The sequence below is a fragment of the Doryrhamphus excisus genome, chromosome 11, assembly GCF_030265055.1.
Source record: "Doryrhamphus excisus isolate RoL2022-K1 chromosome 11, RoL_Dexc_1.0, whole genome shotgun sequence".
NCBI classification, from domain to species: Eukaryota; Metazoa; Chordata; class Actinopteri; order Syngnathiformes; family Syngnathidae; genus Doryrhamphus; species Doryrhamphus excisus.
The window spans coordinates 6505801-6527048 of NC_080476.1; the positions used below are offsets into that span (position 1 = coordinate 6505801).

At 41.9% G+C, this 21248-nt stretch overlaps 1 protein-coding gene across 6 annotated transcripts in view; it reads left to right on the forward strand.

Annotated features, from left to right (window-relative positions):
• The window catches only part of LOC131138574 (connector enhancer of kinase suppressor of ras 2-like), a 37151-nt gene extending 16096 nt beyond the window's left edge, over positions 1–21055 (forward strand). For 3 of the 6 annotated variants that reach the window (XM_058087597.1, XM_058087600.1, XM_058087603.1), the window contains 16 exons: positions 195–254; positions 332–400; positions 5499–5645; positions 7545–7678; positions 9177–9382; positions 9456–9548; positions 11782–11972; positions 12055–12100; positions 12174–12352; positions 12444–12517; positions 13429–13500; positions 13599–13663; positions 14832–14932; positions 15987–16476; positions 17931–18130; positions 18221–21054. In XM_058087597.1, the coding sequence (XP_057943580.1) occupies positions 195–254; positions 332–400; positions 5499–5645; positions 7545–7678; positions 9177–9382; positions 9456–9548; positions 11782–11972; positions 12055–12100; positions 12174–12352; positions 12444–12517; positions 13429–13500; positions 13599–13663; positions 14832–14932; positions 15987–16476; positions 17931–18130; positions 18221–18268 (2175 nt within the window). In that variant the 3' untranslated portion in view covers positions 18269–21054. Of the gene's footprint in view, positions 1–194; positions 255–331; positions 401–5498; positions 5646–7544; positions 7679–9176; positions 9383–9455; positions 9549–11781; positions 11973–12054; positions 12101–12173; positions 12353–12443; positions 12518–13428; positions 13501–13598; positions 13664–14831; positions 14933–15986; positions 16477–17930; positions 18131–18220 lie in introns of all 6 variants that reach the window. The other 3 variants (XM_058087602.1, XM_058087598.1, XM_058087601.1) reach the window with 3 other exon arrangements.
• The last annotated feature ends 193 nt before the right edge of the window (positions 21056–21248 follow it).

The following is a 21248-nucleotide window of genomic DNA, read 5'->3' on the forward strand; positions in this document are numbered from 1 at the left end:
TTTTATCTGTTTCTCCAACAAGATGAATAATCCTCCATGTTTGATTCAACAGGACATGTAAACTGTTCTTCTTGGACAACTGTGAAACATTTTGCTCTACAAGCAAATCAAATCTGCTCAAATATAATCCAAGTAAGGGTTGTTGCACCAGTCTTCTACACAAGTCAACTTTCTTATCCCCCATTTTACCACAGGGCATGTACATTAAGTCAACATACGATGGATTGCATGTCATCACGGGAACAACAGAGGGAGTAAGTGCAAGACCCTTTTTGTAGCGTTTGCTGCACAACAAAGGTGTTTTAATTCATGTCTCTATTTGTCATTATAGTCTCCAGCTGACCGCTGTAAGAAAATCCATGCTGGAGATGAAGTCATTCAAGTCAATCATCAGACCGTGGTAAGATTTATAGTTTGCCTGCATGTTTTTGGATGCAATATGTATATCTTACACAATATCGTGTACACCGTCACTCACTAGACAATTCATTAGGAACACCTGCCAGTCTAATCACGACCAATAATCAATACAGTCACTCCCTTTCTTGTTAGGAACAAAAAATGTATTGTGTTTTTCTTCAAATAAGGGGGTTATTTTTAAGACATTGTTCGAAATTGTTGTTCTATATTATAAACCAAAAGCATTTTTCTTCAAATTTTGTAAAGACTTTTGAAATCATTTTTTATGAAAATTTTTTATGGAAAATGTATGACAATTCATAAGGGATACCAGACTATGTAATGACGGCCAATAAGTAAAATGTCTATCAATTACAGGTTTATTGTGGTTTATTGTATTATAATATTATTTAATAATAATAATAATAATGGTTGTTGTTGTTACTATTATTGTTATTATTGTTATCATAGCATATCATAATACTTTATTAAATCTATTTTTTTATGGTACAAATACCCCCTATTTTGTTAAAAAAAGTACTGCATTTTTCTTCAAATTAAATAATTATCTTTTTCAAATCAAAAGATTTTTTTTATTGCCATTTGAAAAGCAGACAATTAATGAGGTAAACAGCCCAATGAGAGCTAATGAGAAACATTTAAAGTCTGAATTTTTTAAAGAAAAATATGCCACCATTGTTTGTAAAACATTTTTAATTTGGACTGGATTTAATATAATAAAAAATATTGTATTCAAGACATGTCATTTATGTAAATAAACCCTGATTTTGTCAGAAATGTCATTTATTAGGTACATGTGCTGATCTAATCCATTTTTGAAATTTGATACAATGTAAATTTAGTCATTTTTGATTGGTTTGTTTAGCAAACTTTTTTTATCAAGAAAAATACTGCAGTATTTTAAATACGTATTCATTAGGTACACCTTAGTGGATGGATGGATGGATGGATGGATAGATACACCTTCCCATATGACACATGTGTACTACTTATCAAGATACTCCCTCTTTCTCCATGTTATTACTCTAGGTGATGCTGGAAATGCCCAAACAAACACAAATCCTTAGAATGCACTATTTATATAGGAAACATTTCTAAAATAATTGCTACGTGTGTATGCGTGTGTGCAACAGCAGAATGTAAACTAATTATGCAGCTGGAGTCAGGTTTCACCCACTCAATGCAGAGAAAACAAGGGGTTGATTTTTTATTTTTTTGTCGAGACTCTTTTCATGTGCTGATGAAGGAGAAGGAGAGAGGTGCTCGCTCCTTTTGGAGTACCGTACAAGAACAACAACAAAAACAAGCTCACAGCAGCCAACCTTATTCATGGCAGTTCTTCCTAGTCAAAGCAGGACGGTGCAGGTGTAATTAGGAACATCCATCATGGTTGTTCAACCACGGAAGCTGAATGTGAGCCATGATTTATGTATATGTATGATTGCCGAATAGTGTTTGTGTGTGTGTGTGTTTACAAGGCTCTCACAAGGTGAAGCTGTGTGTTCCACATTGTAACAGTCTCTCAAATAGCTATTGTGTGTCGATTCAGCCATCAGTGAAGATGCTCAGTGACTATAACTAAGTGTCGGTTCAGCCACTCGCTCTCTGTGGAATGTCACTAAAGTGGAAACTAGGGAGTGTTGGGTTTTTTTCTCGGCTCTAGTGTGGACATTTGATTCATTAAAGGGGACCTATTACGCTGTGGACTCCGATAGAGCAGCTACACACAATAACCCGCAAAGAATGCTTTCTAGATCTTCCAGATTCTGCACCGCTTTCTGCAGTGTAAATATGTAAACAGTCTGTTTAATTTACTCCACCCCTGCACCTCCTTTAGGCACACTCAACTGTGATTGGTCACCCTCTCAAGCACTGAGGGCTTCAGGATACATACAGTTGGTCCGCGTTTACTGAGTGCAGGCAATCTGCAGCCCATATAAGGAAGTTTGATTCGTCAGTGGAACTCGGTGTTAATTATCTGATGGTCTGGCATTGTTTAACACGAGAATACAACATTCTAACTACATTTATAGGTCAGAAAAGTGGATAATAAGTCCCCTTCTGGTCATTTATGACCATTATTCATTCAAGGGGAACTGCACTTTTTTTTATTGTGCCCATCATTTACAATCCGTATGTGAAACATAAACACAAACAAAACAAGTTAATATGAGCTAGCTAACAATGCATGTCATTGGGACACACCTATTTTGACTACAAAACCCTCTAAAAAAAACAATGATGGGCAAAATATTAAAACGTGCAGTTCCACTTTAACCCAATTGGGGTTTACAATAGTGTAGAACTGCTCTACATCATACCGACAATTGTTTCGGGTGTTGTGCCTGCAAAAAGTGACCCCCAAAAACTAAATTTCAGGGAAATGCATAGATATAATAATGACGTGTAATTAAAGTATAATGAAGACAAGCAGGAAACATGCAGCAGTGAGAAATAAGATTTTACTGGTGTGTATGTTTTGTGTAAATCAGACATGCCTATCAATCTTTGTTTATCCAACAGACAAACTAAAAAGCAATAATACTCCAAAATGTTTAACTTTGAATATTGTGATCACAGGATATAAAGCTGTCAAATATTCGTTTGTTTAACAAAAACAAGGCTGACATAAATACAGTATAGGCGGTGATGATGGGTGGCCCACAAATGGCTTCAAACACGATAATGTAAATTGTATCAAAATGGAAATGATGTGACATATGTATCACTTCTCCTGCAAAATAGGACAATTATGTAAAAGAGAATTTGTTCCGTGCAACCACAGCAAAATATTGGTGCAGGCTTCGTGTTCTGTATCTGTCTCTTTAACACTGGTTCAGTGTGAGGACTTCTCTGCAGCGACTGTCAAGATGAAAAATGGCTCGGAAAGTGACAAAGTAATTGCTTGGTTAGTGCCTGAAAAGTGCACACTTTCTCAGGCTGCTGGAAACACACGACAGACGCAATGTGCACAATGTATGAGTGAATGGCGTTGTGATATTTCACCCCAAACTGGAGCTGGCACATTTGGCACACCAGGATTGTTTTTTTTTAACACCAAATATCATCAAAATGGGTTAAAGTCTGTTTACAAGGCGTGCAGCTGTTCTTAACCTCGAGGGTTTAGCACAACTTGACAGTGCCTTCACAATGATGTCACGGAAGGCGTGTAAGCTGCTCCATGGCCTCCAGTGTTGCATTTAAGGCTCATCATGATCCATGTGTAATATTACAATAATCACCACAACACATAAGTCAGACTTTGAATAACCTCAATGTAAAATAAAGTTTCTTGAAGCAGCGGCAATGCAAAGTTTTAGTTCTAGAGTATATTGTGTACTGTGGTCTTTGTTTCTTTTTTTTTTTTTGCATGTTTGCCACACTTAAATGACAAGTAAAAGTTTTCTACTTTTACTTACTAAAAAGGTATTTATAAATTTGCACTTCTGGTTGGATGCTAACTGCATTTTGTTGCCCTGTACCAGTAACATGAGCAATAACAATAAAGATGAATCTAAATCTAATCTAAAAATGTTTCAGATCATCAAACAAATTAACACAACTGAATGTAAAATGCCATTTTGTAAATTAAATGTTTTATTATTAAGGGAGAAAAAAAAAATCCAACCAACATGGTGTGAAAAAGTAATTGGTCCCCTGTTAAAACTGAATTTAACTGAGATTAATCGTGATTAGTCTGGAGTTTTGGGACTCCAGCAAACCACAGTGAGAGACATTATCTACAAATAGTGAAAACATGGAACAGTGGTGAACCTTCCCAGGAAGTGTCCTGACAACCAAAATTACACCAAGAGTGCAGTGCCGACTTATCGAAAAGGTCACAAAAGACCCCACAACAGCATCCAAAGAACTGCAGGCCTCTCTTGCCTCAGTTAAGGTCATTGTTCATGACTCCACCATAAAAAAGACACAGGGCAGAACAAAAAGAACAACACAATTTGCCAGGAAACATTTCCTTTTTGGAAGGTGTGTGTCCTATTACATTTGGTGTAAAGGTAACGCCGCAATTCAGAAAAAGAACATCATAGCAACAGTAAAATATGGTGGTGGTAGTGTGATGGTCTGGGGCTGTTTTGCTGCTTCAGGACCTGGAAGACTTACTGTGATGATTTCTTTTTTCTTGTGACATCAGCTCTTGTGGGACGAGTCGTTAGAGCTCAGGCCTCACAGCTAGGACACCTGGGTTCGATTCCTCCATCTCTTGAGGAACAGATGTATGCATGCTAGGTTAATTGGCGACTCCAAATTGTCCATAGGGTGTACCCCACCTCTCGCCCGAAGACAGCTGGGATAGGCTCCAGCATGCCCCGCGACCCTCGTGAGGATAAGCGGCATAGAAAATGGATGGATGAGATCTTGTGACACCCCTACTATTAACTCTTAAAATGGCAAAGCTCACATTGATTCAAATGTGAACCAATCACTTGTGTTACCAGCTACTTAGACCGTAATGCTTGGGTGTTGATTCATTTCAATGAATCGTACATATATGCTGCTATACAAGCTGTACACAGACTACTCTTAAGTTATATTAAAGTTTCCTATTGAGAGTATATGAGATATTCATTCATTCATTCATTTTCTACCGCTTTTCCTCACGGGGGTCACGGGGGTGCTGGAGCCTATCCCAGCTGTCTTTGGGCGAGAGGCGGGGTACACCCTGGACTGGTCGCCAGCCAATCACAGGGCACATGTAGACAAACAACCATTCACACCCACATTCATACCTATGGACAATTTGGAGTCACCAATTAACCTAGCATGTTTTTGGAATGTGGGAGGAAACCGGAGTACCCGGAGAAAACCCACACATGCACGGGGAGAACATGCAAACTCCACACAGAGATGGCCGAGGGTGGAATTGAACCCTGGTCTCCTAGCTGTGAGTTCTGCGTGCTAACCACTAGACCGCCGTGCCGCCCTATATGAGATATAATAATACAATATTTGCTGAAATGTGAGAAAGTAGATGTAATAATAACCTAAAATAAAATGAGAAGCGTAGTTGTGTGGTGTTAGTCATATACTGAGGAAAGCCTTCTATTATTGTCTGCTAGGTGGGCTGGCAGCTGAAGAACTTGGTTAATCTGCTGCGTGGGGACCCGGCAGGTGTCACCCTGACATTGAAGAAACGCCCACAGAGCACGCTCACCTCCACACCTGCTCTCCTCAAGAACATGCGGTGGAAACCTTTGGCTTTGCAAGTATGACTACTACAATACTTTCATCCCCCACGTACTGTATGTTTTAGCTTGTTCCTCCTTCTCGACTTAAAAAATTGACAATGTATCAAGCATTTAATGCCCATGTTTGCGGAGACTTCCCTCCACTTCCTGGCCTGTAGAACAACACACCAATGATTGCTTGACAATGTGTCCGTTGTCCTACTTTATCAACACACATTATTAGGAATATGTGCCAGAGCCACAATGGGTACAAATACGAGTGATATGTGTGTCCAGTCTTTCTTTGAGGGCCAGACCAGAGAAAAACGCTTCTATTCTACCCCCTCAAGGCACTCAAGCGCTACGTTCCTCTGCATCACATTTCCCTTCTCCACTTAAACCCCATCTGCTCCCCTGCTGCCATTTTGGAAGACAGATAAGCAGAAAAAGAAACTGCAATGTTTTAATTCCCGCACTGTTGCCAATATTAACAAGTGCTGTGGAAGTATTGACACAAAAAAGTACATCATCGCACCTTGTCAATGGTTTTGTTCTCTTTTACTGCATTTTCACAGCTTGGTACCTACAAAACCTACATACATTATACGGTACATAGACTGTATTCCAATAGTTAGAAGTACTAAGGTACTTTAGTGATTCATTAGTACTCTATCAGACAGACATGGACGACTGCATTCCATTTTTTAAAACCCCATTATAGCACGATCACATCTTCCATTAATCAGCTGTGAGATATGACCCGAGCCTACCCGCTCATCCTGCATACTTTAATCACACAATGAAAAATCCATGATATATTATTGAATATATTATTATTGTTTAACTGTAGGCTACTAATTTACAACGGAGAGGGTTTTAGACTGGTAAGATATCTCCTGGCAGGTCTTTGGTGAAGTTATTTATAAGAAGTGGTGACAAGATGTGGTGAATTGTGATCTTTATGCATTGTTGTGCTTTGGTCTGCAACAACGTAATAATCAGTACAATCCAATCCACTTTATTTATATAGCACATTTTATAAACAGAGTTTCCAAAGTGCTGCACAGACTAGTAAAATAAAAAGTGAACATAAAATACAATAAATAAAAAGGTATAAATTGGATTTAATCCAAAACTAAAAGATAATTTAAGAAATCACAACGGACAGATAAAAAAGAACCAATTTTTCTGTAATGCATTTCCAATAAAAATTCATTGCATATATCGGATTTTTTATAACGGATTTCGCCTATTTCGGACAAAATCTCCAGTCCCGTTCCAATGCATTTCCATTAAATTTCCCTCGCATATATCGGATGGTCGCATCGTGGCGCTCCGATTCGCCGAATCGTGACAGGCCGCTATACGACATCATTTGCAGCGTTTGCAGCGTTGCCTGCGTGTCCAGGTACATTGGAAACATAGTCAAGGAAGTGCCTTTTTATAACGGATAAAATCCGATTTACGCATATACCGGATATAAATCCGATATATGCGTAAAACGGAATACGCATATAACGGATTTCGCTTGTATCGGACAAAACCAGTGGGAACAATTGAATCCGATATAGCCGAGGTTTACTGTAGCTTGTGATTGGCTGCCAAAAAAAGCTACCGTTACCTCACTGAGTCGTAGTCGTTGTTGTTGTGAAGTATAGGAGTTGTCATGAGATTAGAACATGGTCATGAATTAGCCGCACTGCTGTACAGTATAAGTCACAGGGCTCAAAGTTTAAGAAAACAGTAGCACCTTATACACTGGAAATTACGGTAATACAGTTTATGTTCTTATGTCCAGATTTATATTCAGGATGATTAAACCAGCAGAGTTATGGACACCAGTCAGTATCTAAAATATGGAGTGACGCTCATTTCTCCTCAACTTCTCAATCACACTCTCTCTCACACTCACACGCACATGCATTCACTCACACACAGCCACTGTTCCCTCAGAGTCCCAGCAGCAGTGCTGCCACACCGACCAGTACTTTAAGCACCCCATCCAGGAGAGGAAGCTGCGCCCTCCAAGACCTCTACATCCCCCCTCCTCCTGCAGAACCTTACACCCCCAGGTAAAGTACAGTAACACACAAGGTCACAGTCCAGTGAACTTACAACTAACAAACTCCAACCACAACATAGCGTCCTCTGACAGTGTAGCATATGTTAATGCAGGCAAATAAATTCAACAACACATCAGTCATTTTCAGCGGGCGACATGTTCATGATGACAATGAATATGGACATGGTCATTATGTTGAGTCAGTGGTGACACTCTGAGACAGGCATGCAGGCCAGTAGCCAGGGAGGTGATGCATGTGTGCAAACGGGTGGGGGGGGGGCTTTTGCTGAGTGTGCGTGTTTGTGACGTGTGGTAATAATTTGCAAATGAATTAATTTCTCATTTTTTGGTGGCAACACCTACTCTTTTACACACATAACCACATTATGGTAATGGTATTATTTCATTTGAACATGCATCAGATTACAATTGAGTGCATCACATAATCAGTTCACAGTTCCACATGTCCAAAAGGAGTAGGAAGAAGCTTATTAAATCCTACCCTTCCATCTGGTACTTTTACAATCAGTAACAGTTACATTTGTTCACTTCCTGCTTTCCTAATATAGTTTTTTTTTTTTTGGTCACATACCAAAGTACGAGGTGATATTGTAGAGCGGGGTGATTTTAGGGCTATCTGACTAAATAACGCAGAAGAGTAGTTCTTGAGAGTCTGAACTGGTGTAAATGAGACATGGAAACAGGTGCTTTGCAGTGAAATTATATATTGTAAACGAGGGAACAAAATGACAAACAGAAGTACATTTTCAAAAACAGAGGATTACCAGTGGCTGTTATAACAGTTCAATGAGTCTCTAGGGTAACAGGGAGTTGAGGCCTCCACTCTAGAGGAATGGTTCTCGATCCTTTAGTCCAATATCCAGAGTCAAAAAGAAAGACAGTCCTACCCGTTCGCTGCCAAGGCTTCCTTTGCTTGGGGTAGGACCAAAGCCGTCTAAGAAAAAACCTGACCGCAAAGTTGTTTTCTGTAGGTATTGATATCAAAAAGGGTTGTGAGCATGCCGCTTGTTGACCAGCCACAGCAGGAGCCACTGATTACCTGCACCTGCTGGCCCTTTAGTGCTGCCTTGCAGGACAGACAGCGAATCAGGAGAGGACCTACCGTCAGCTGACCCAGTCATATGACTGCTACTCATTTGGGTGGTGGCATGACATGGGTTACAATATGATCATACAATGACATAATGGAAACTTTAGGAGTTTTATGACTTCAAGGTTTGCTATTGTAGCATATTTCCTTGCTGGTTGCCTTAGACTTAAAATTGCATATTATAGAAAATGTGCACCTCTTTACCATGTAAGGAACAGCATTGGGTACTTTCCGAGGTCCATTTTGCATACTACCATGGCATTACTTCTGCTATGACACATTTAGCATTTAGCATGTTGTATTATTTGGACTGCATTGTTCACAACATCCGTACTGACTTTTAAACATACATGAACCCCTTTTTGTGGTCTGATGTGCTTGCTTCTATTCACCACAGAGACGACAAAGGGAGTCTGCAAACCGACGATCCACAGTCTGACCATGTCCACGCCACAAAGCGCTCCGAGTCGCCAAACTCCTACCTGGACCAGGAGTGTAGGCGACGATTCCCTCTGGTGGAGGATGATTCTATACTGTACTGCTACGAGTACGACCAAAATCAAGAGGTGTCGTCTGTCCGCAGGGGGAGCACGCCCACCTACAGTAAGACTGCAGCGTACATGTCATTATGTTTTTGCTATATTGTGCTGATCTTCCTTGTGTTTCGTGACCCCAGACAGACTACGGCCGATCTCCATGCCGCTGGAATACAACTGGACGGGAGATGAGGAGGAGGATGTGGCAAAGCTGAAGAGAGAGAGTAGGAGAGGTGGGTGAGAAAAATAAGTAGGGAGGGTGGGTGACAGATAGGAGCAGAGAGAGCTGATGTGAGTGGGAGGAGATCTCCTGATATCCTCACCCCTTTTCACATCTCACAGCCGAAGCATGAGCTGGCCTGTCGGATGCGCTAACTTGCCGGATATCATCTCCTGCCTCAATCCTTTCCGTATGTTGACCATCCATCACTCCCCCTCCCCTCCTCTTCTTTGCTATCTTCCTCACTCTCAGTGTTGCTGTTGCTCCGGCAACTGTTACATATTTTCACATGATATTCACAGTTTGTCAGAGAAAAGGTGGCAAGGAGACTGATGTGCTTTATTTCAGTCTCAAAGACAAACTTTGTTTTCTCTGGGGACGATGCTGACGTCTTTTTTCCCTTTAGGCTTCTCAGGAAAAGATGACAGAGTTATATTTATATCTACAAGAAACGCTATGACCAGCTTTGCCTGACAACAATATTCCTTTGAAACATTCATTCATTCATTTTCTACCGCTTTTTCCTCACAAGGGTCGCGGGGGTGCTGGAGCCTATCCCAGCTGTCTTCGGGCGAGAGGCGGGGTACACCCTACACCGCCTCACATTCATACCTATGGACAATTTGGAGTCGCCAATTAACCTAGCATGTTTTTTGGAATGTGGGAGGAAACCGGAGTACCCGGAGAAAACCCACGCATGCACGGGGAGAACATGCAAACTCCACACAGAGATGGCCGAGGGTGGAATCGAGCCCTGGTCCTCCCAGCTGTGAGGTCTGCGCGCTAACCACTCGACCGCCATGCCGGCCTCCTTTGAAACAAATACAAGAAAATGTCTCATGAACAATGCAAGCTTTAATCAGGGTTTCCGATACCTGTTCAGCCATTTATCATTATTAGAACATACATTTGTTTGACACTTATTATTAAAATAGTAGTGCAATTTATTGCTGACCCAATGGAAAAAAAACATTGACTCATTTTGGGTCTCCACCTCCTAGGTGGTGGCTTCAAGCAATAAAAAATATAAAAATGGCACCATCCTCCCTACATGCAGAGCACCGGCTATGCATAGGGCCCCTGCATCCTTCTTAACTCCGTAGACGCCATGCAGTTTTTTTCAGTTTTGTCATTACTATTTCAAAAAGTTGTAGCTTGAAAATGAAGATCTAATGTGCATATTATGACGTCACCAGCTTCAGAATTTATGCTACTCGCTCATCATGTCTGGCCCACTTGTGATACGTTTCCTCCTCTCTCAAGCACACCCAGCCATCATCATCATTTACAGCAGGATCTTGAATAGCCCTGCTGCCTGCATCGCCACTATTACTGCTATTGTTACATAGATAAAGTATCTATTATGCCTGTGAATATTCTCATTCATACAGATCCATATCTATCTATTATGAGTCCATTTTTAGCTGAGGAGTGTTTTGTGCAAAAATATGTTTATTAGTATCGAACCGTTTGATACACGGGGTCACGGCCGGGTGATCATGTCACTCCTCCCTTGCTGCAGCTGCTGCTCATTGCCGTGACTGGCATGCTCAAAATGGCTTCCTACGACACGGCTATCGTGACCGGGAGAACCAGAGTGTACAGTGGGCGGGGGCCATGGCGGGGCAATACGCATTAATGTGTGTCCACGGTGATGGGAAAAACCACAGTGTAGAGATGGGGGAGTGTGTCACCCGCTGCGAGAGGAGCCCCTGCCGTGGCAGGCCAATGTACATAATACTTTCACCCGCACTCCTCTCCAGCCTTGCCCGTGTTTTCCACCTCTTTGCTTTCCTCTATATAGCTGTGGGCCTGTTGCGAGTGTCGGTGGGGTGTTCTGACTCCTGGTGGTTCCACCTCTGATGCCTGAGCCTTCTTGGGGCAGGGTGGGTGATATCTTCTCCTGCCTTTAGCTGGGCGTTCCCGTGTCAGGGGTCGGGTGTGTGCTGGCCCGGGGCTGGCTGAGCCCTGCTCTCTGAGGGTTGGAGGGTGTTGTGGGCGGCTGGCACTCCTGGTTGTGGGCAGGTTTCTGTTTTGTTGGCGGAGGCGGCTCTTGGCCTGCTTGCGTGTGGCCACTGGTGCCCCACAAATAAAGACATTATAGATAGATGAATACATCAATAAAAATGCAGTAAGAAACATTGTTTAATGTATAAAGACCTTATCCATTCAGCTATATATTGAGGATGCATTTTGTGTGATAAGTGTGATTTCATAAAATGTCTTCTTTTGTCCATCATCTGCAGAAAATTCACTGCTGCGTTTTACCAGTGAAGACAAAGGCCCGGGGGGAGACTTTTTGCTGGGCCGCAGCCTGAGTCACAGTAGAAGAAAGATGGATAGGGGAGGCAGCCCGACCCATTACACGCTCATCCCGGCCCTCCAGATGGAAGTCTCCCTGTCTACATCCAGCTCTGACTCTGCCTCTCTGTACCATGTCAGTCCCTTTCTACCTTTTTCTTTGACGCCTGTGTAATAAAGTGTAGCGGTTGGGTTTACACTTTTGTTTGTCTTCACAGGTGTTTGAGCGATCCTCACTGCTGTCCAGGTCAAAGAAGAGTAAAGGTAAGAGCTCAAATGTTTTAAGCCAATTTTTTAAAATTTTTTAACAACTCTCACTGGTTGGATTTTCCTGCAGGCGGAAGCCCCATGGCCTCCATCAGCAAACGACGGATCTCCTGCAGGGACTTGGGCCAGGGTGACTGCGAAGGCTGGCTGTGGAAGAAGAAGGACGCTAAGACCTATTTTTCTCAGAAATGGAAAAAGTATTGGTTCATCCTGAAAGACACGTGTCTGTACTGGTACATGAACGAGGAGGTGAATGGAAGGACTTTCCTGCTGGCTTTAGAGAAATAGCATTTTATGGTGTTTATATTAAAGGGACACCTTTTCATTATTTTCACCACAGGATGAGAAGGCAGAAGGATTTGTCAATCTTCCGGAGTTTAAGATTGATCGTGCCACTGAATGCAGGAGAAAGTAGTGAGTCATGCTTTTTTTTTTATTTGGATTTCTCCATTTCCATTTTCTCCATTTTCTTTTAAATGACAAATATGAATATAATGCAATGTAATATAATATTCATTAATTCTTATTCTACCGCATGCTGGAGCCTATCCCAGCTGTCTTGGAGAGGCGGGGTATACCCTGGACTGGTCTCCAGCCAATCACAGGGCACATAAACACAAACAACTATTCAAACTCCCATTCATACCTATGGACAATTTGGAGTCGCCAATTATAATATAATGTAATATAATGTATATGCAGAAAACACGGTGAAATAATAACGAACGGATGGAAGTTATTGTTGAGGCAGACTTCCCGTACATTCGGTTCGATGGAATTCAATAGCCTTTCTCAACTTCATTCATTCATTTTCTACCGCTTTTCCTCACAAGGGTCGCGGGTCGGGGGTGCTGGAGCCTATCCCATCTGTCTTTTGGGCGGGGTACACCCTGGACTGGTCGCCAGTCAATCACAGGGCTCACATAGACAAACAACCATTCACACTCACATTCATACCTATGGACAATTTGGAGTCACCAATTAACCTAGCATGTTTTTGGAATGTGGGAGGAAACCGGAGTACCCGGAGAAAACCAACGCATGCACGGGGAGAACATGCAAACTCCACACAGAGTGGAATTGAACCCTGGTCTCCTAGCTGTCTCCTTAGCTCTGCGTGCTAACCACTCGACCGCCGTGCCGCCCCCTTTCTCAACTTCTTTATCAAATTGCTGGTACTCACCACTTCTCACCTCTTTGGCCCCATGGCAGGTTATTTAGCAGTCACATTGACACGTACATAAAGTGAGGCAAAGTTTTGGTATTCTACATGGCCTTGTTCTTTGGTGCTGCCATTTTGAAATAGACGTTTGGCTCTGTTTCAGCGCTTTCAAGGCTTGCCACCCGAAGATTAAGACTTTCTACTTTGCGGCAGAAAACGTAGACGACATGTCTCGGTGAGTTAATGAGCCTGACACAGTTGTACAGTTTAAACTTCCCAATGCTTTCATTGTTATACGCTTCTTACCGTCTCCACCCTCCTTTGGTCTCACAGGTGGTTGAGTCGTCTCAGCATGGCCGTGGCGGGATACTCCGAGCAGGACAAAATACGGGACCAAGGTGGGTGTGGTTGAACAGTAAATGCGCCATGTAGACAGAAGTATTATCATATATACAGTATTACATACAGTATGTATCACTTTATCACTGTGCTGTATACTTTTGTATAATAATTTTTATAATTTCTATGCTTCTTATTTTTATTGTGTCTCGTGTGTGTTTTGTTACACACTCACATGTACTTTTTAAACAGTTGTGTGTTTCAGTGAAGCTCTCCGTTCCCCGACGTGAGACGTAATTAGCACCATCTCCCACTCACATCTCACTGTCAAATTTGAAAGGCTCTGACTCATGTAGGATATTGAGCTGGAAACACAGGCACTTTTCTTATCAATTTCACATTTGATATAAGCTGAGTACAAAATGCTTGACGTCACATGAACCCAAATGGGCCAGAAATCAAGGTTCTATTTTGAGTAACCTGTGTAGGAACTGAGCGATGGTGAAGTGTGGGTGAGAACTGGTCTGTCGTTTGATGTATGTGGCTTTGGGGGGGGGGTTCTTACATCATACAAAATGAAATGACGCATAACATAACGCCTCCAGAGAACTTCACAAGGCATTCTTGCATCTTCACACTCCAAGTAGACCTTTAAATCACACCTACAATGGTAGCTCATTCTGACCTAAACTGCATTTCAGAGACACAGCTGGTATCTGTGCAAGAACATTTTGTATCATATTAACTCATTCATTCCCAACCATCCCTCTTGCTACCGGACATTTGTGATGATTTAATCTGATTTTTAAAGGCACACATAATATTGGGTTCTTCGGCTATATAGACATGGTATAATACCATAAGAAAGATTTACAATTTTCACATTTGCAATTGAACTGGATGTGCATGCGCTAAAATTTCCCTTCAATGCGTAACCTCCTTCACTCAACACGGCAAGATGCCTTTCACTTCCTAGTTGCTGAGAGCATTTATTTCCATGGAGAGATGGAGGTTGTGCTCTTATAAAATTTATTTCTGCCACCTTGTGGCCATTTTTTCTGCTTAAAACTGTCCTCTATTCTATTGTGGAGTTGCATCATCACCTCTTTGTGCCTCTTGCATAAAAAAAACATAAAATACGTATAAGACGTCTTTGGGGGCAAATAAGTTAACATAATCTGACTTTTAAAAGTTAGGATTGATTCTGCTGTGTTTGTTCCTGAATAGATTATTGGAGTGAGAGTGACCATGAGGACATGGACATGTCGTCCATGAGCAAACAGGACAGTCCCCCGCCACCATATGACACTTATCCCAGGGCATCATCAGTAAGTACGAGTGTAACCTATACACACCCGGGGCTCAAACCACAGTCCACCAAATGAGCGATGAGAGCACTAGGCATTGAGCTAAAAGCCCAAGCTGTCAATTTGATATCACTCAGGCAGTGAGGTTTACCAACGTACTTTCACACTAGCTTGGCTTCTGTTACACTTGCAGTGTTCAATCCACCTCACAGGTGTGTCATGTCAAGATGTTGATTATACAGCATGATTAGCCAACAGGAGTGTCTTGAGCTGGCCACAATAAAATGTGCAGTTTTACATTCATTGATTGATAAAATTGCACATTTTGGACTGACCTTTTATTGTGGCCAGCCAAGGACACACATATGAAATAATCATGTTTTTTAATCAAGATGCTGATAATGAAGATGTGCACTTTTATCAATCAATATAAAACAGCACATTTTGAAGTGACCTTTTATTGTGGCCAGCCAAAGGCACACATGTATAATCATGCTGTCATATTAAGATGCTGATAATGAAAATGTGCACTTTTATCAATCAATCAATACAAAATAGCACATTTTGAAGTGGCCTTTTATTGTGGCCAGCCAAAAGCACACATGTGCAATAATCATGCTGTTTTATCAAGATGCTGATAATGAAGATGTGCACTTTTGTCAATCAATCAATATGAAACATTACATTTTGAAGTTGCCTTTTGTTTTGGCCAGCCTGTGGTAGACCTGTGAGTCTAATCAGCATTTTGGTATGCCACCCCTGTGAGGTGAGTGGGTTATCTTAGCTTAAGGGACACCTGTGCATTAATCATGCATTATGCATCTTGGTAAGACAGGTGCACCTTAGGCTGGCCACAACAAAAGGCAACTCCAGAATGTGGCCAGTCGAAAGCAACCTGTGCAATAATCATGTTGTATTATTAGCATGCCACAGTGAGGTGTAGCTACAATACATCAAAGTAATAATCATGAGTACATGAGAAAATTTAGAAAAGTGCTTGATGTAAACTCAGATTTGAATTTAAATTGAACCAATATATGAAAATATTGATCGCATAACATTTGATGTATTTTAGGTGAGCCCGTTTTTAGAACCTAAACGTGGCCATTTCTCCTCATCGGACACGTTCCAATCACGTTCCTCACACGAGGATTACCACTCGGAGCCTCTAGAAGGCTGCAGCAACAACAATGGCGGCATCTCCCCTGGGCCGAAGGCAAGCAACCACCGAAACTCCTGGCAGGACCAGATGGAGAGCAATGCCAGAAAGCACTTCCTCCAGGCGTATCCCGTTGAGGAATCCCTGCTATCCAGGGACAGGGACCAACTGGCCATGGAGTACCGCAGGCAGTCCACGTTGCCCGCACAGCGAAGCCTGCTGCAGGAACAGTACCAAGCCTTACCCCTGCCCATCAGGTCCAGTATTGATTCGGAGGTGGGAGGGAAGCCTCGCAGCTTCACGCTACCCAGAGACAGTGGTCTTCACGCCATCCTGGCCGCCAACGCCGGTGCGTCGGATGACAGAGCACCTCGACACTACCAGCTGGAGCGGCCCAGGGAAATAGGTTAGATAACTGATGAAGACTCAACAAGCATGTTTGACAGCTTTTGAAAAAGCTTTTATATCAAGCCCTGTACACACAGCATGGTGTGTGTTTGTGGGGCTAATGTTGTTATAGGATTGGATTGGCCGTGGCTTGCTGGCAGAGCTCCAGGGCACTTTATTAAGTGTGAGGAAATTCAGTGTTTTAATACACGTCTGTCTTGGCACTCCAAGTCCATTCAATTGAACACTCTTCTTCTCCTTCCTCCTCATTGGAAATGTCACAGTGCCTCATGGCAGTGTTTGGATGCTAGAGCTGGGATCAATCCTCTCAGGCATGTTAATGTTGAACATGATAAAGATGCATGCTCCGGGCTTCCTCTTCTCCTTCTTTGTTGCTGTATGTTCACTTTTCTCTTAGTGCAGGCGTGGGAGGAGCACCAAACAAGCATGATACTGTACAACACATAGCTTCTACATGAGTGTAGTGTCATTGTCTTTCCATCTGAGGGCAGTATGTGACAGCATACACAACAATGGTGACGCTATCACATCAGGATGATTCATTAATGCAGGTTTTACACAATATCCTAATATTTTCGTGAAGTCCATAATGGACGTTTTCTACATGGCCACAGTGTATTATTAAGATTGTTATACAGTCGTCCTTCGCTACATTATGATTTGAATTTTGTGGCTCCACTCTATCACGGTTTTTATTAATAAATCATTATGCTCTGTGGTTGAATAAAAACAAATACTGTTACTAATTTTTACCTAAATTAAAAATCCAATACAGTACAATAATAATTACATAAACATAATAATAACAGGGCTGCACGGCGAGCGAGTGGTTAGCACGCAGGCCTCACAGCTGGGAGACCCGAGTTCAATTCCACCCTCAGCCATCTCTGTGTGGAGTTTGCATGTTCTCCCCGTGCATGCGTGGGTTTTCTCCTTGTACTCCGGTTTCCTCCCACATTCCAAAAACATGCTAGGTTAATTGGCGACTCCAAATTGTCCATAGGTGAGTGTGAATGGTTGTTTGTCTATATGTGCCCTGTGATTGGCTGGCGACCAGTCCAGGGTGTACCCCACCTCTCGCCCAAAGACAGCTGGGATAGGCTCCAGCACCCCCACGACCCTAACAATAACGGTCAACTGTTGTTGCCATAATCCAGCTAAAACTCAACTCCCAACGTCACTTCCTGTCCACATATCCGTACCGCATTTATTGCAACACACAAGCAATAATACTTATTTATGTCTTAAATAGCATATTTTCTCTGATTATATCTACTATATTGGGCACGGGGAATATATTGGGAATGACATGTTCATGTTTAGAAGGTTCTAATAATGTTAAAAACCATATTTAGAAGGTAAACAGGTTTTTTATACTCCAACTGTTATTGTAATGCAAACAGCTCATGTATAAAAATGAATGATAACTTTTATCCTCTGGCTCTTTTGAAGGACGTGGACGAGACTTGAGACTGCAGTCGGACTCAGTGGGGGATTTGTACCGAGCTCTGGAGCAGACCAGTCTGTCCACCTCAGCAGACCACCGATCATCCAGCCGCTTGGAGTACAAGCGCTCGTTTGTTCGCCGAGTTAACGACCCTCTGCTCAACGACAAGCTTCACCGCCTCCGCATCCTTCACAGTTCTCTTAATGTACAGCCACATTGCTGCACCCATATACTGTACCTCTCAATATGCTGCTGTGGTTTGCAATACTAACACCCATGACTTATTTTCTTTCAGAATGTTCCTCTTCAAGACACAAACCGCTCAATGGGCTTTTTAGGCTAACCTGTGATGCCTCCAGCGTCCGTTTGGTGCCTCAAGCAGCAGCCGGAGATGAAAAGGCACCAGAAATCTTCTTTTACCTTCTTTCTTGGTACCCTTCACACATCCTTTTTGTTGTTTTGAGGATGAGAACCGTTCCAAGAGGTCAAGCACTGGTTTGCGGGGGAAAAAAAGCACTTTGTGTGTATGTCATGGACTTGATGGACTGGTTCACGTGTGTAACCCTGCACACGCCTGGGGCTTGAAATACGGTCCACCGAAAGAGTCGTAAATGCTAGGTGTAACCCGCCTGGTTCTGCCAGTCCTGTGTTTCACACAGGCTCAAACCAGGATCTACAGAAGTTGAGCTAAAAACTTAAGCTGTCAACTCGATGTCCTGTGTAACAGAATGGTGGTGACACTCTTAAGGCGTCAGCTCCATCAAGTGGCATCCATTACATAGGCATGTCTAGCATGGCTATTAAGGTGTCAGGGAGTGATGTTTACCAACGTACTCTCACACAGCTGCATCAACTGGCATTCGTTGCATAGGCATTGAGCTAAAAGCCCATGTTGTTGACACAATGTCCGGAGCAACTCTTAAAGCATCAGGAACTGAGGTTTACCTGAGGCACCAACTGTTCATCCATTACATAGGCATTGAGCTAAAAGCACGAATTGACAACACAAAGTCCAGCGCGACTTCTAAGGCACGTACTTTTGCACAACTGCTGCACCAGTTGAGCCATTGATCTAAAAGCCAGAGCTGCCAACTCTATGTCCAGCACGACTCTAAAGGTGTCAGGGAGTGAGGTTTACCAACGTACTCTCGCGCAGTTAAACCAGCTGGTATCCATTACACAAACCTAAAAGCCAGAACTCTCAACTCAATGTCCAGCATGACTCTTAAGGCATCTGGAAGTGTTGTATACCATTGTACATTTGTACAGCTGCACCAGCTGGTATCTGTTGCATAGCCATCGAGCTAAGAGTCAAGGGAGGCTTATAAATGTACTCTTTCTTGCACAGCTGCATCACCCCCGCTAGCTCACTCTCATCTGGGTCACAGCACCAATATAACCCATCTGGTTTGCCCCCCTGCCCATGTAGGGGGGTTCAAACCAAGGCCCACTGAATGAGAGTTGAGAACGCTAAGCATTGAGCTGAAAGCCCGAGCTGTCAAATCGATGTCCAGCGTCCAGCTGACATCCGTTACACATGCATGGCTGTTTCCCGTCACTTTTTGCTGGAATTGTGTGCAACTGAATTACTATTTTGGATGTACACACCACTTTGTTATGTGTATGATGAATCTATATTATTAAGTATGACATTACTACACAATGTCTTGAGGATATGTGCTGGGATACAAATTGTTAACAAGTGCTGTGCCTCAGTGATTGTGAATGTACATTGTACTTTTTCAAGAACAAGAAGAGAAGCCGTAGAACGCACGTTTTCCCTTCAATGGGGGGAAAATCTAACCTTTGGCAATAAGGAAATAGTATTGTAAAATACAAAAGGAATGGTCAGAATAGTTGTCTATTTTTGTATGCATGCAGTCTTTCCAATGGTGGCAAAAATAAATCCTTTTTTTATTTCTAATTGTGGTAAATTCGCCTCAACCACAAGACTTATTTTAAGAAAAGCTAATTTCACTGTAAAAAACATGGAGTATTTACTGTATTTATTATTAAGTGTTTCATGTACAAGCATGTTTTGTAATACTAAAACACATGACCATGCTGTTTAAACTGCACATGTGTGCATATTGCCATATTGTAGCTGCAATACAGTACTTTTATTTAACAATAAAGTATGGCGTGGGCACACAGCCGACATGCTTTTGTCATACTTATATTTAATGGGGACCTATTATGCTTTTTCCACTTTTCTGACCTATAAATGTTGTTAGAATGTTATTTTCTCCTGTTAAACGATGCCAAAGCTTCAGATGATGAGGTTTGTGCATTGGGAAGGTAACCCTGCCCCCCAACATTATTATTATTGTTATTGTGTTATGGTTATTGTGTGTAGCTGCTCTGTAGGAGTACACAACTCAATACTAAGGGACGGAAATTAGCATAACAGGTCCCCTTTAAGCTTCTTTCAGTTTGCTTTTAATTTTTTCATATCTTCATAAATGATATACAGTGTACCATCATTTGTCATGGGGGTCGGTTCCCAAAATAGCCCACAATAAGTGAAAGCCACAAAGTAACCAATTTAATTTTTTTACAGTTTTAAGGCTGAAAGACCGTTAACCATACATTTTATTTACATATACATTTTTCCCGACGGGCATTAACATTTTCTCGCATTTATCTCTTGTTTAAACAGTCAAAAAATGTCTAATCTTTGTTTGCATTCGAACAATTAACCTACCAGGTTGGACACAAAAAATCCTTAAGTGACTCGTGTATTTCACTCGTCTGACCGTGCCTCTTCATCATCATTGTGTCATTCCACTGTATTGTAGTGTTTTTGCATCCTTGTTAAAACATATTGCTCCCGTTTTTTTTCCTTCTTCCTTCCTGCAACCTCAGGTGCCTTTGATGGTGCAGAATGTTTCATTGACACTGAGGGTGTTGTCAAGGATCAAACACACTACTTGTGATCAAACATTTATGCAAATTTGGCAAGGTGAACGTATTCTGTACTGCACAGGAAGGCACAAAGACAATTTATTGACAATGGTCTACAGTCCCTTAGCCAATCAGGACGCAGACCACAACACATGTTCACATTTAATGTATAGACCGACTTTTAGCTTATCAATGTTGCCTTAATGAAAGTGTGAGTCAGCAGCTGACAAAAAAAGCCATTGATGGAACAGTTAAATATGCATAAATATGCATCTTTAAAAAAATATATAACCCTCTTACTAGCATGCGTGCAAGGTCTTTTCTTGTGTGGCTTTTATTTGACACTTTTATTACTACTATTTTTACTAAAATTACCTCCACAATAATTTTTTCAATATATATATTCATTATGAATAAAC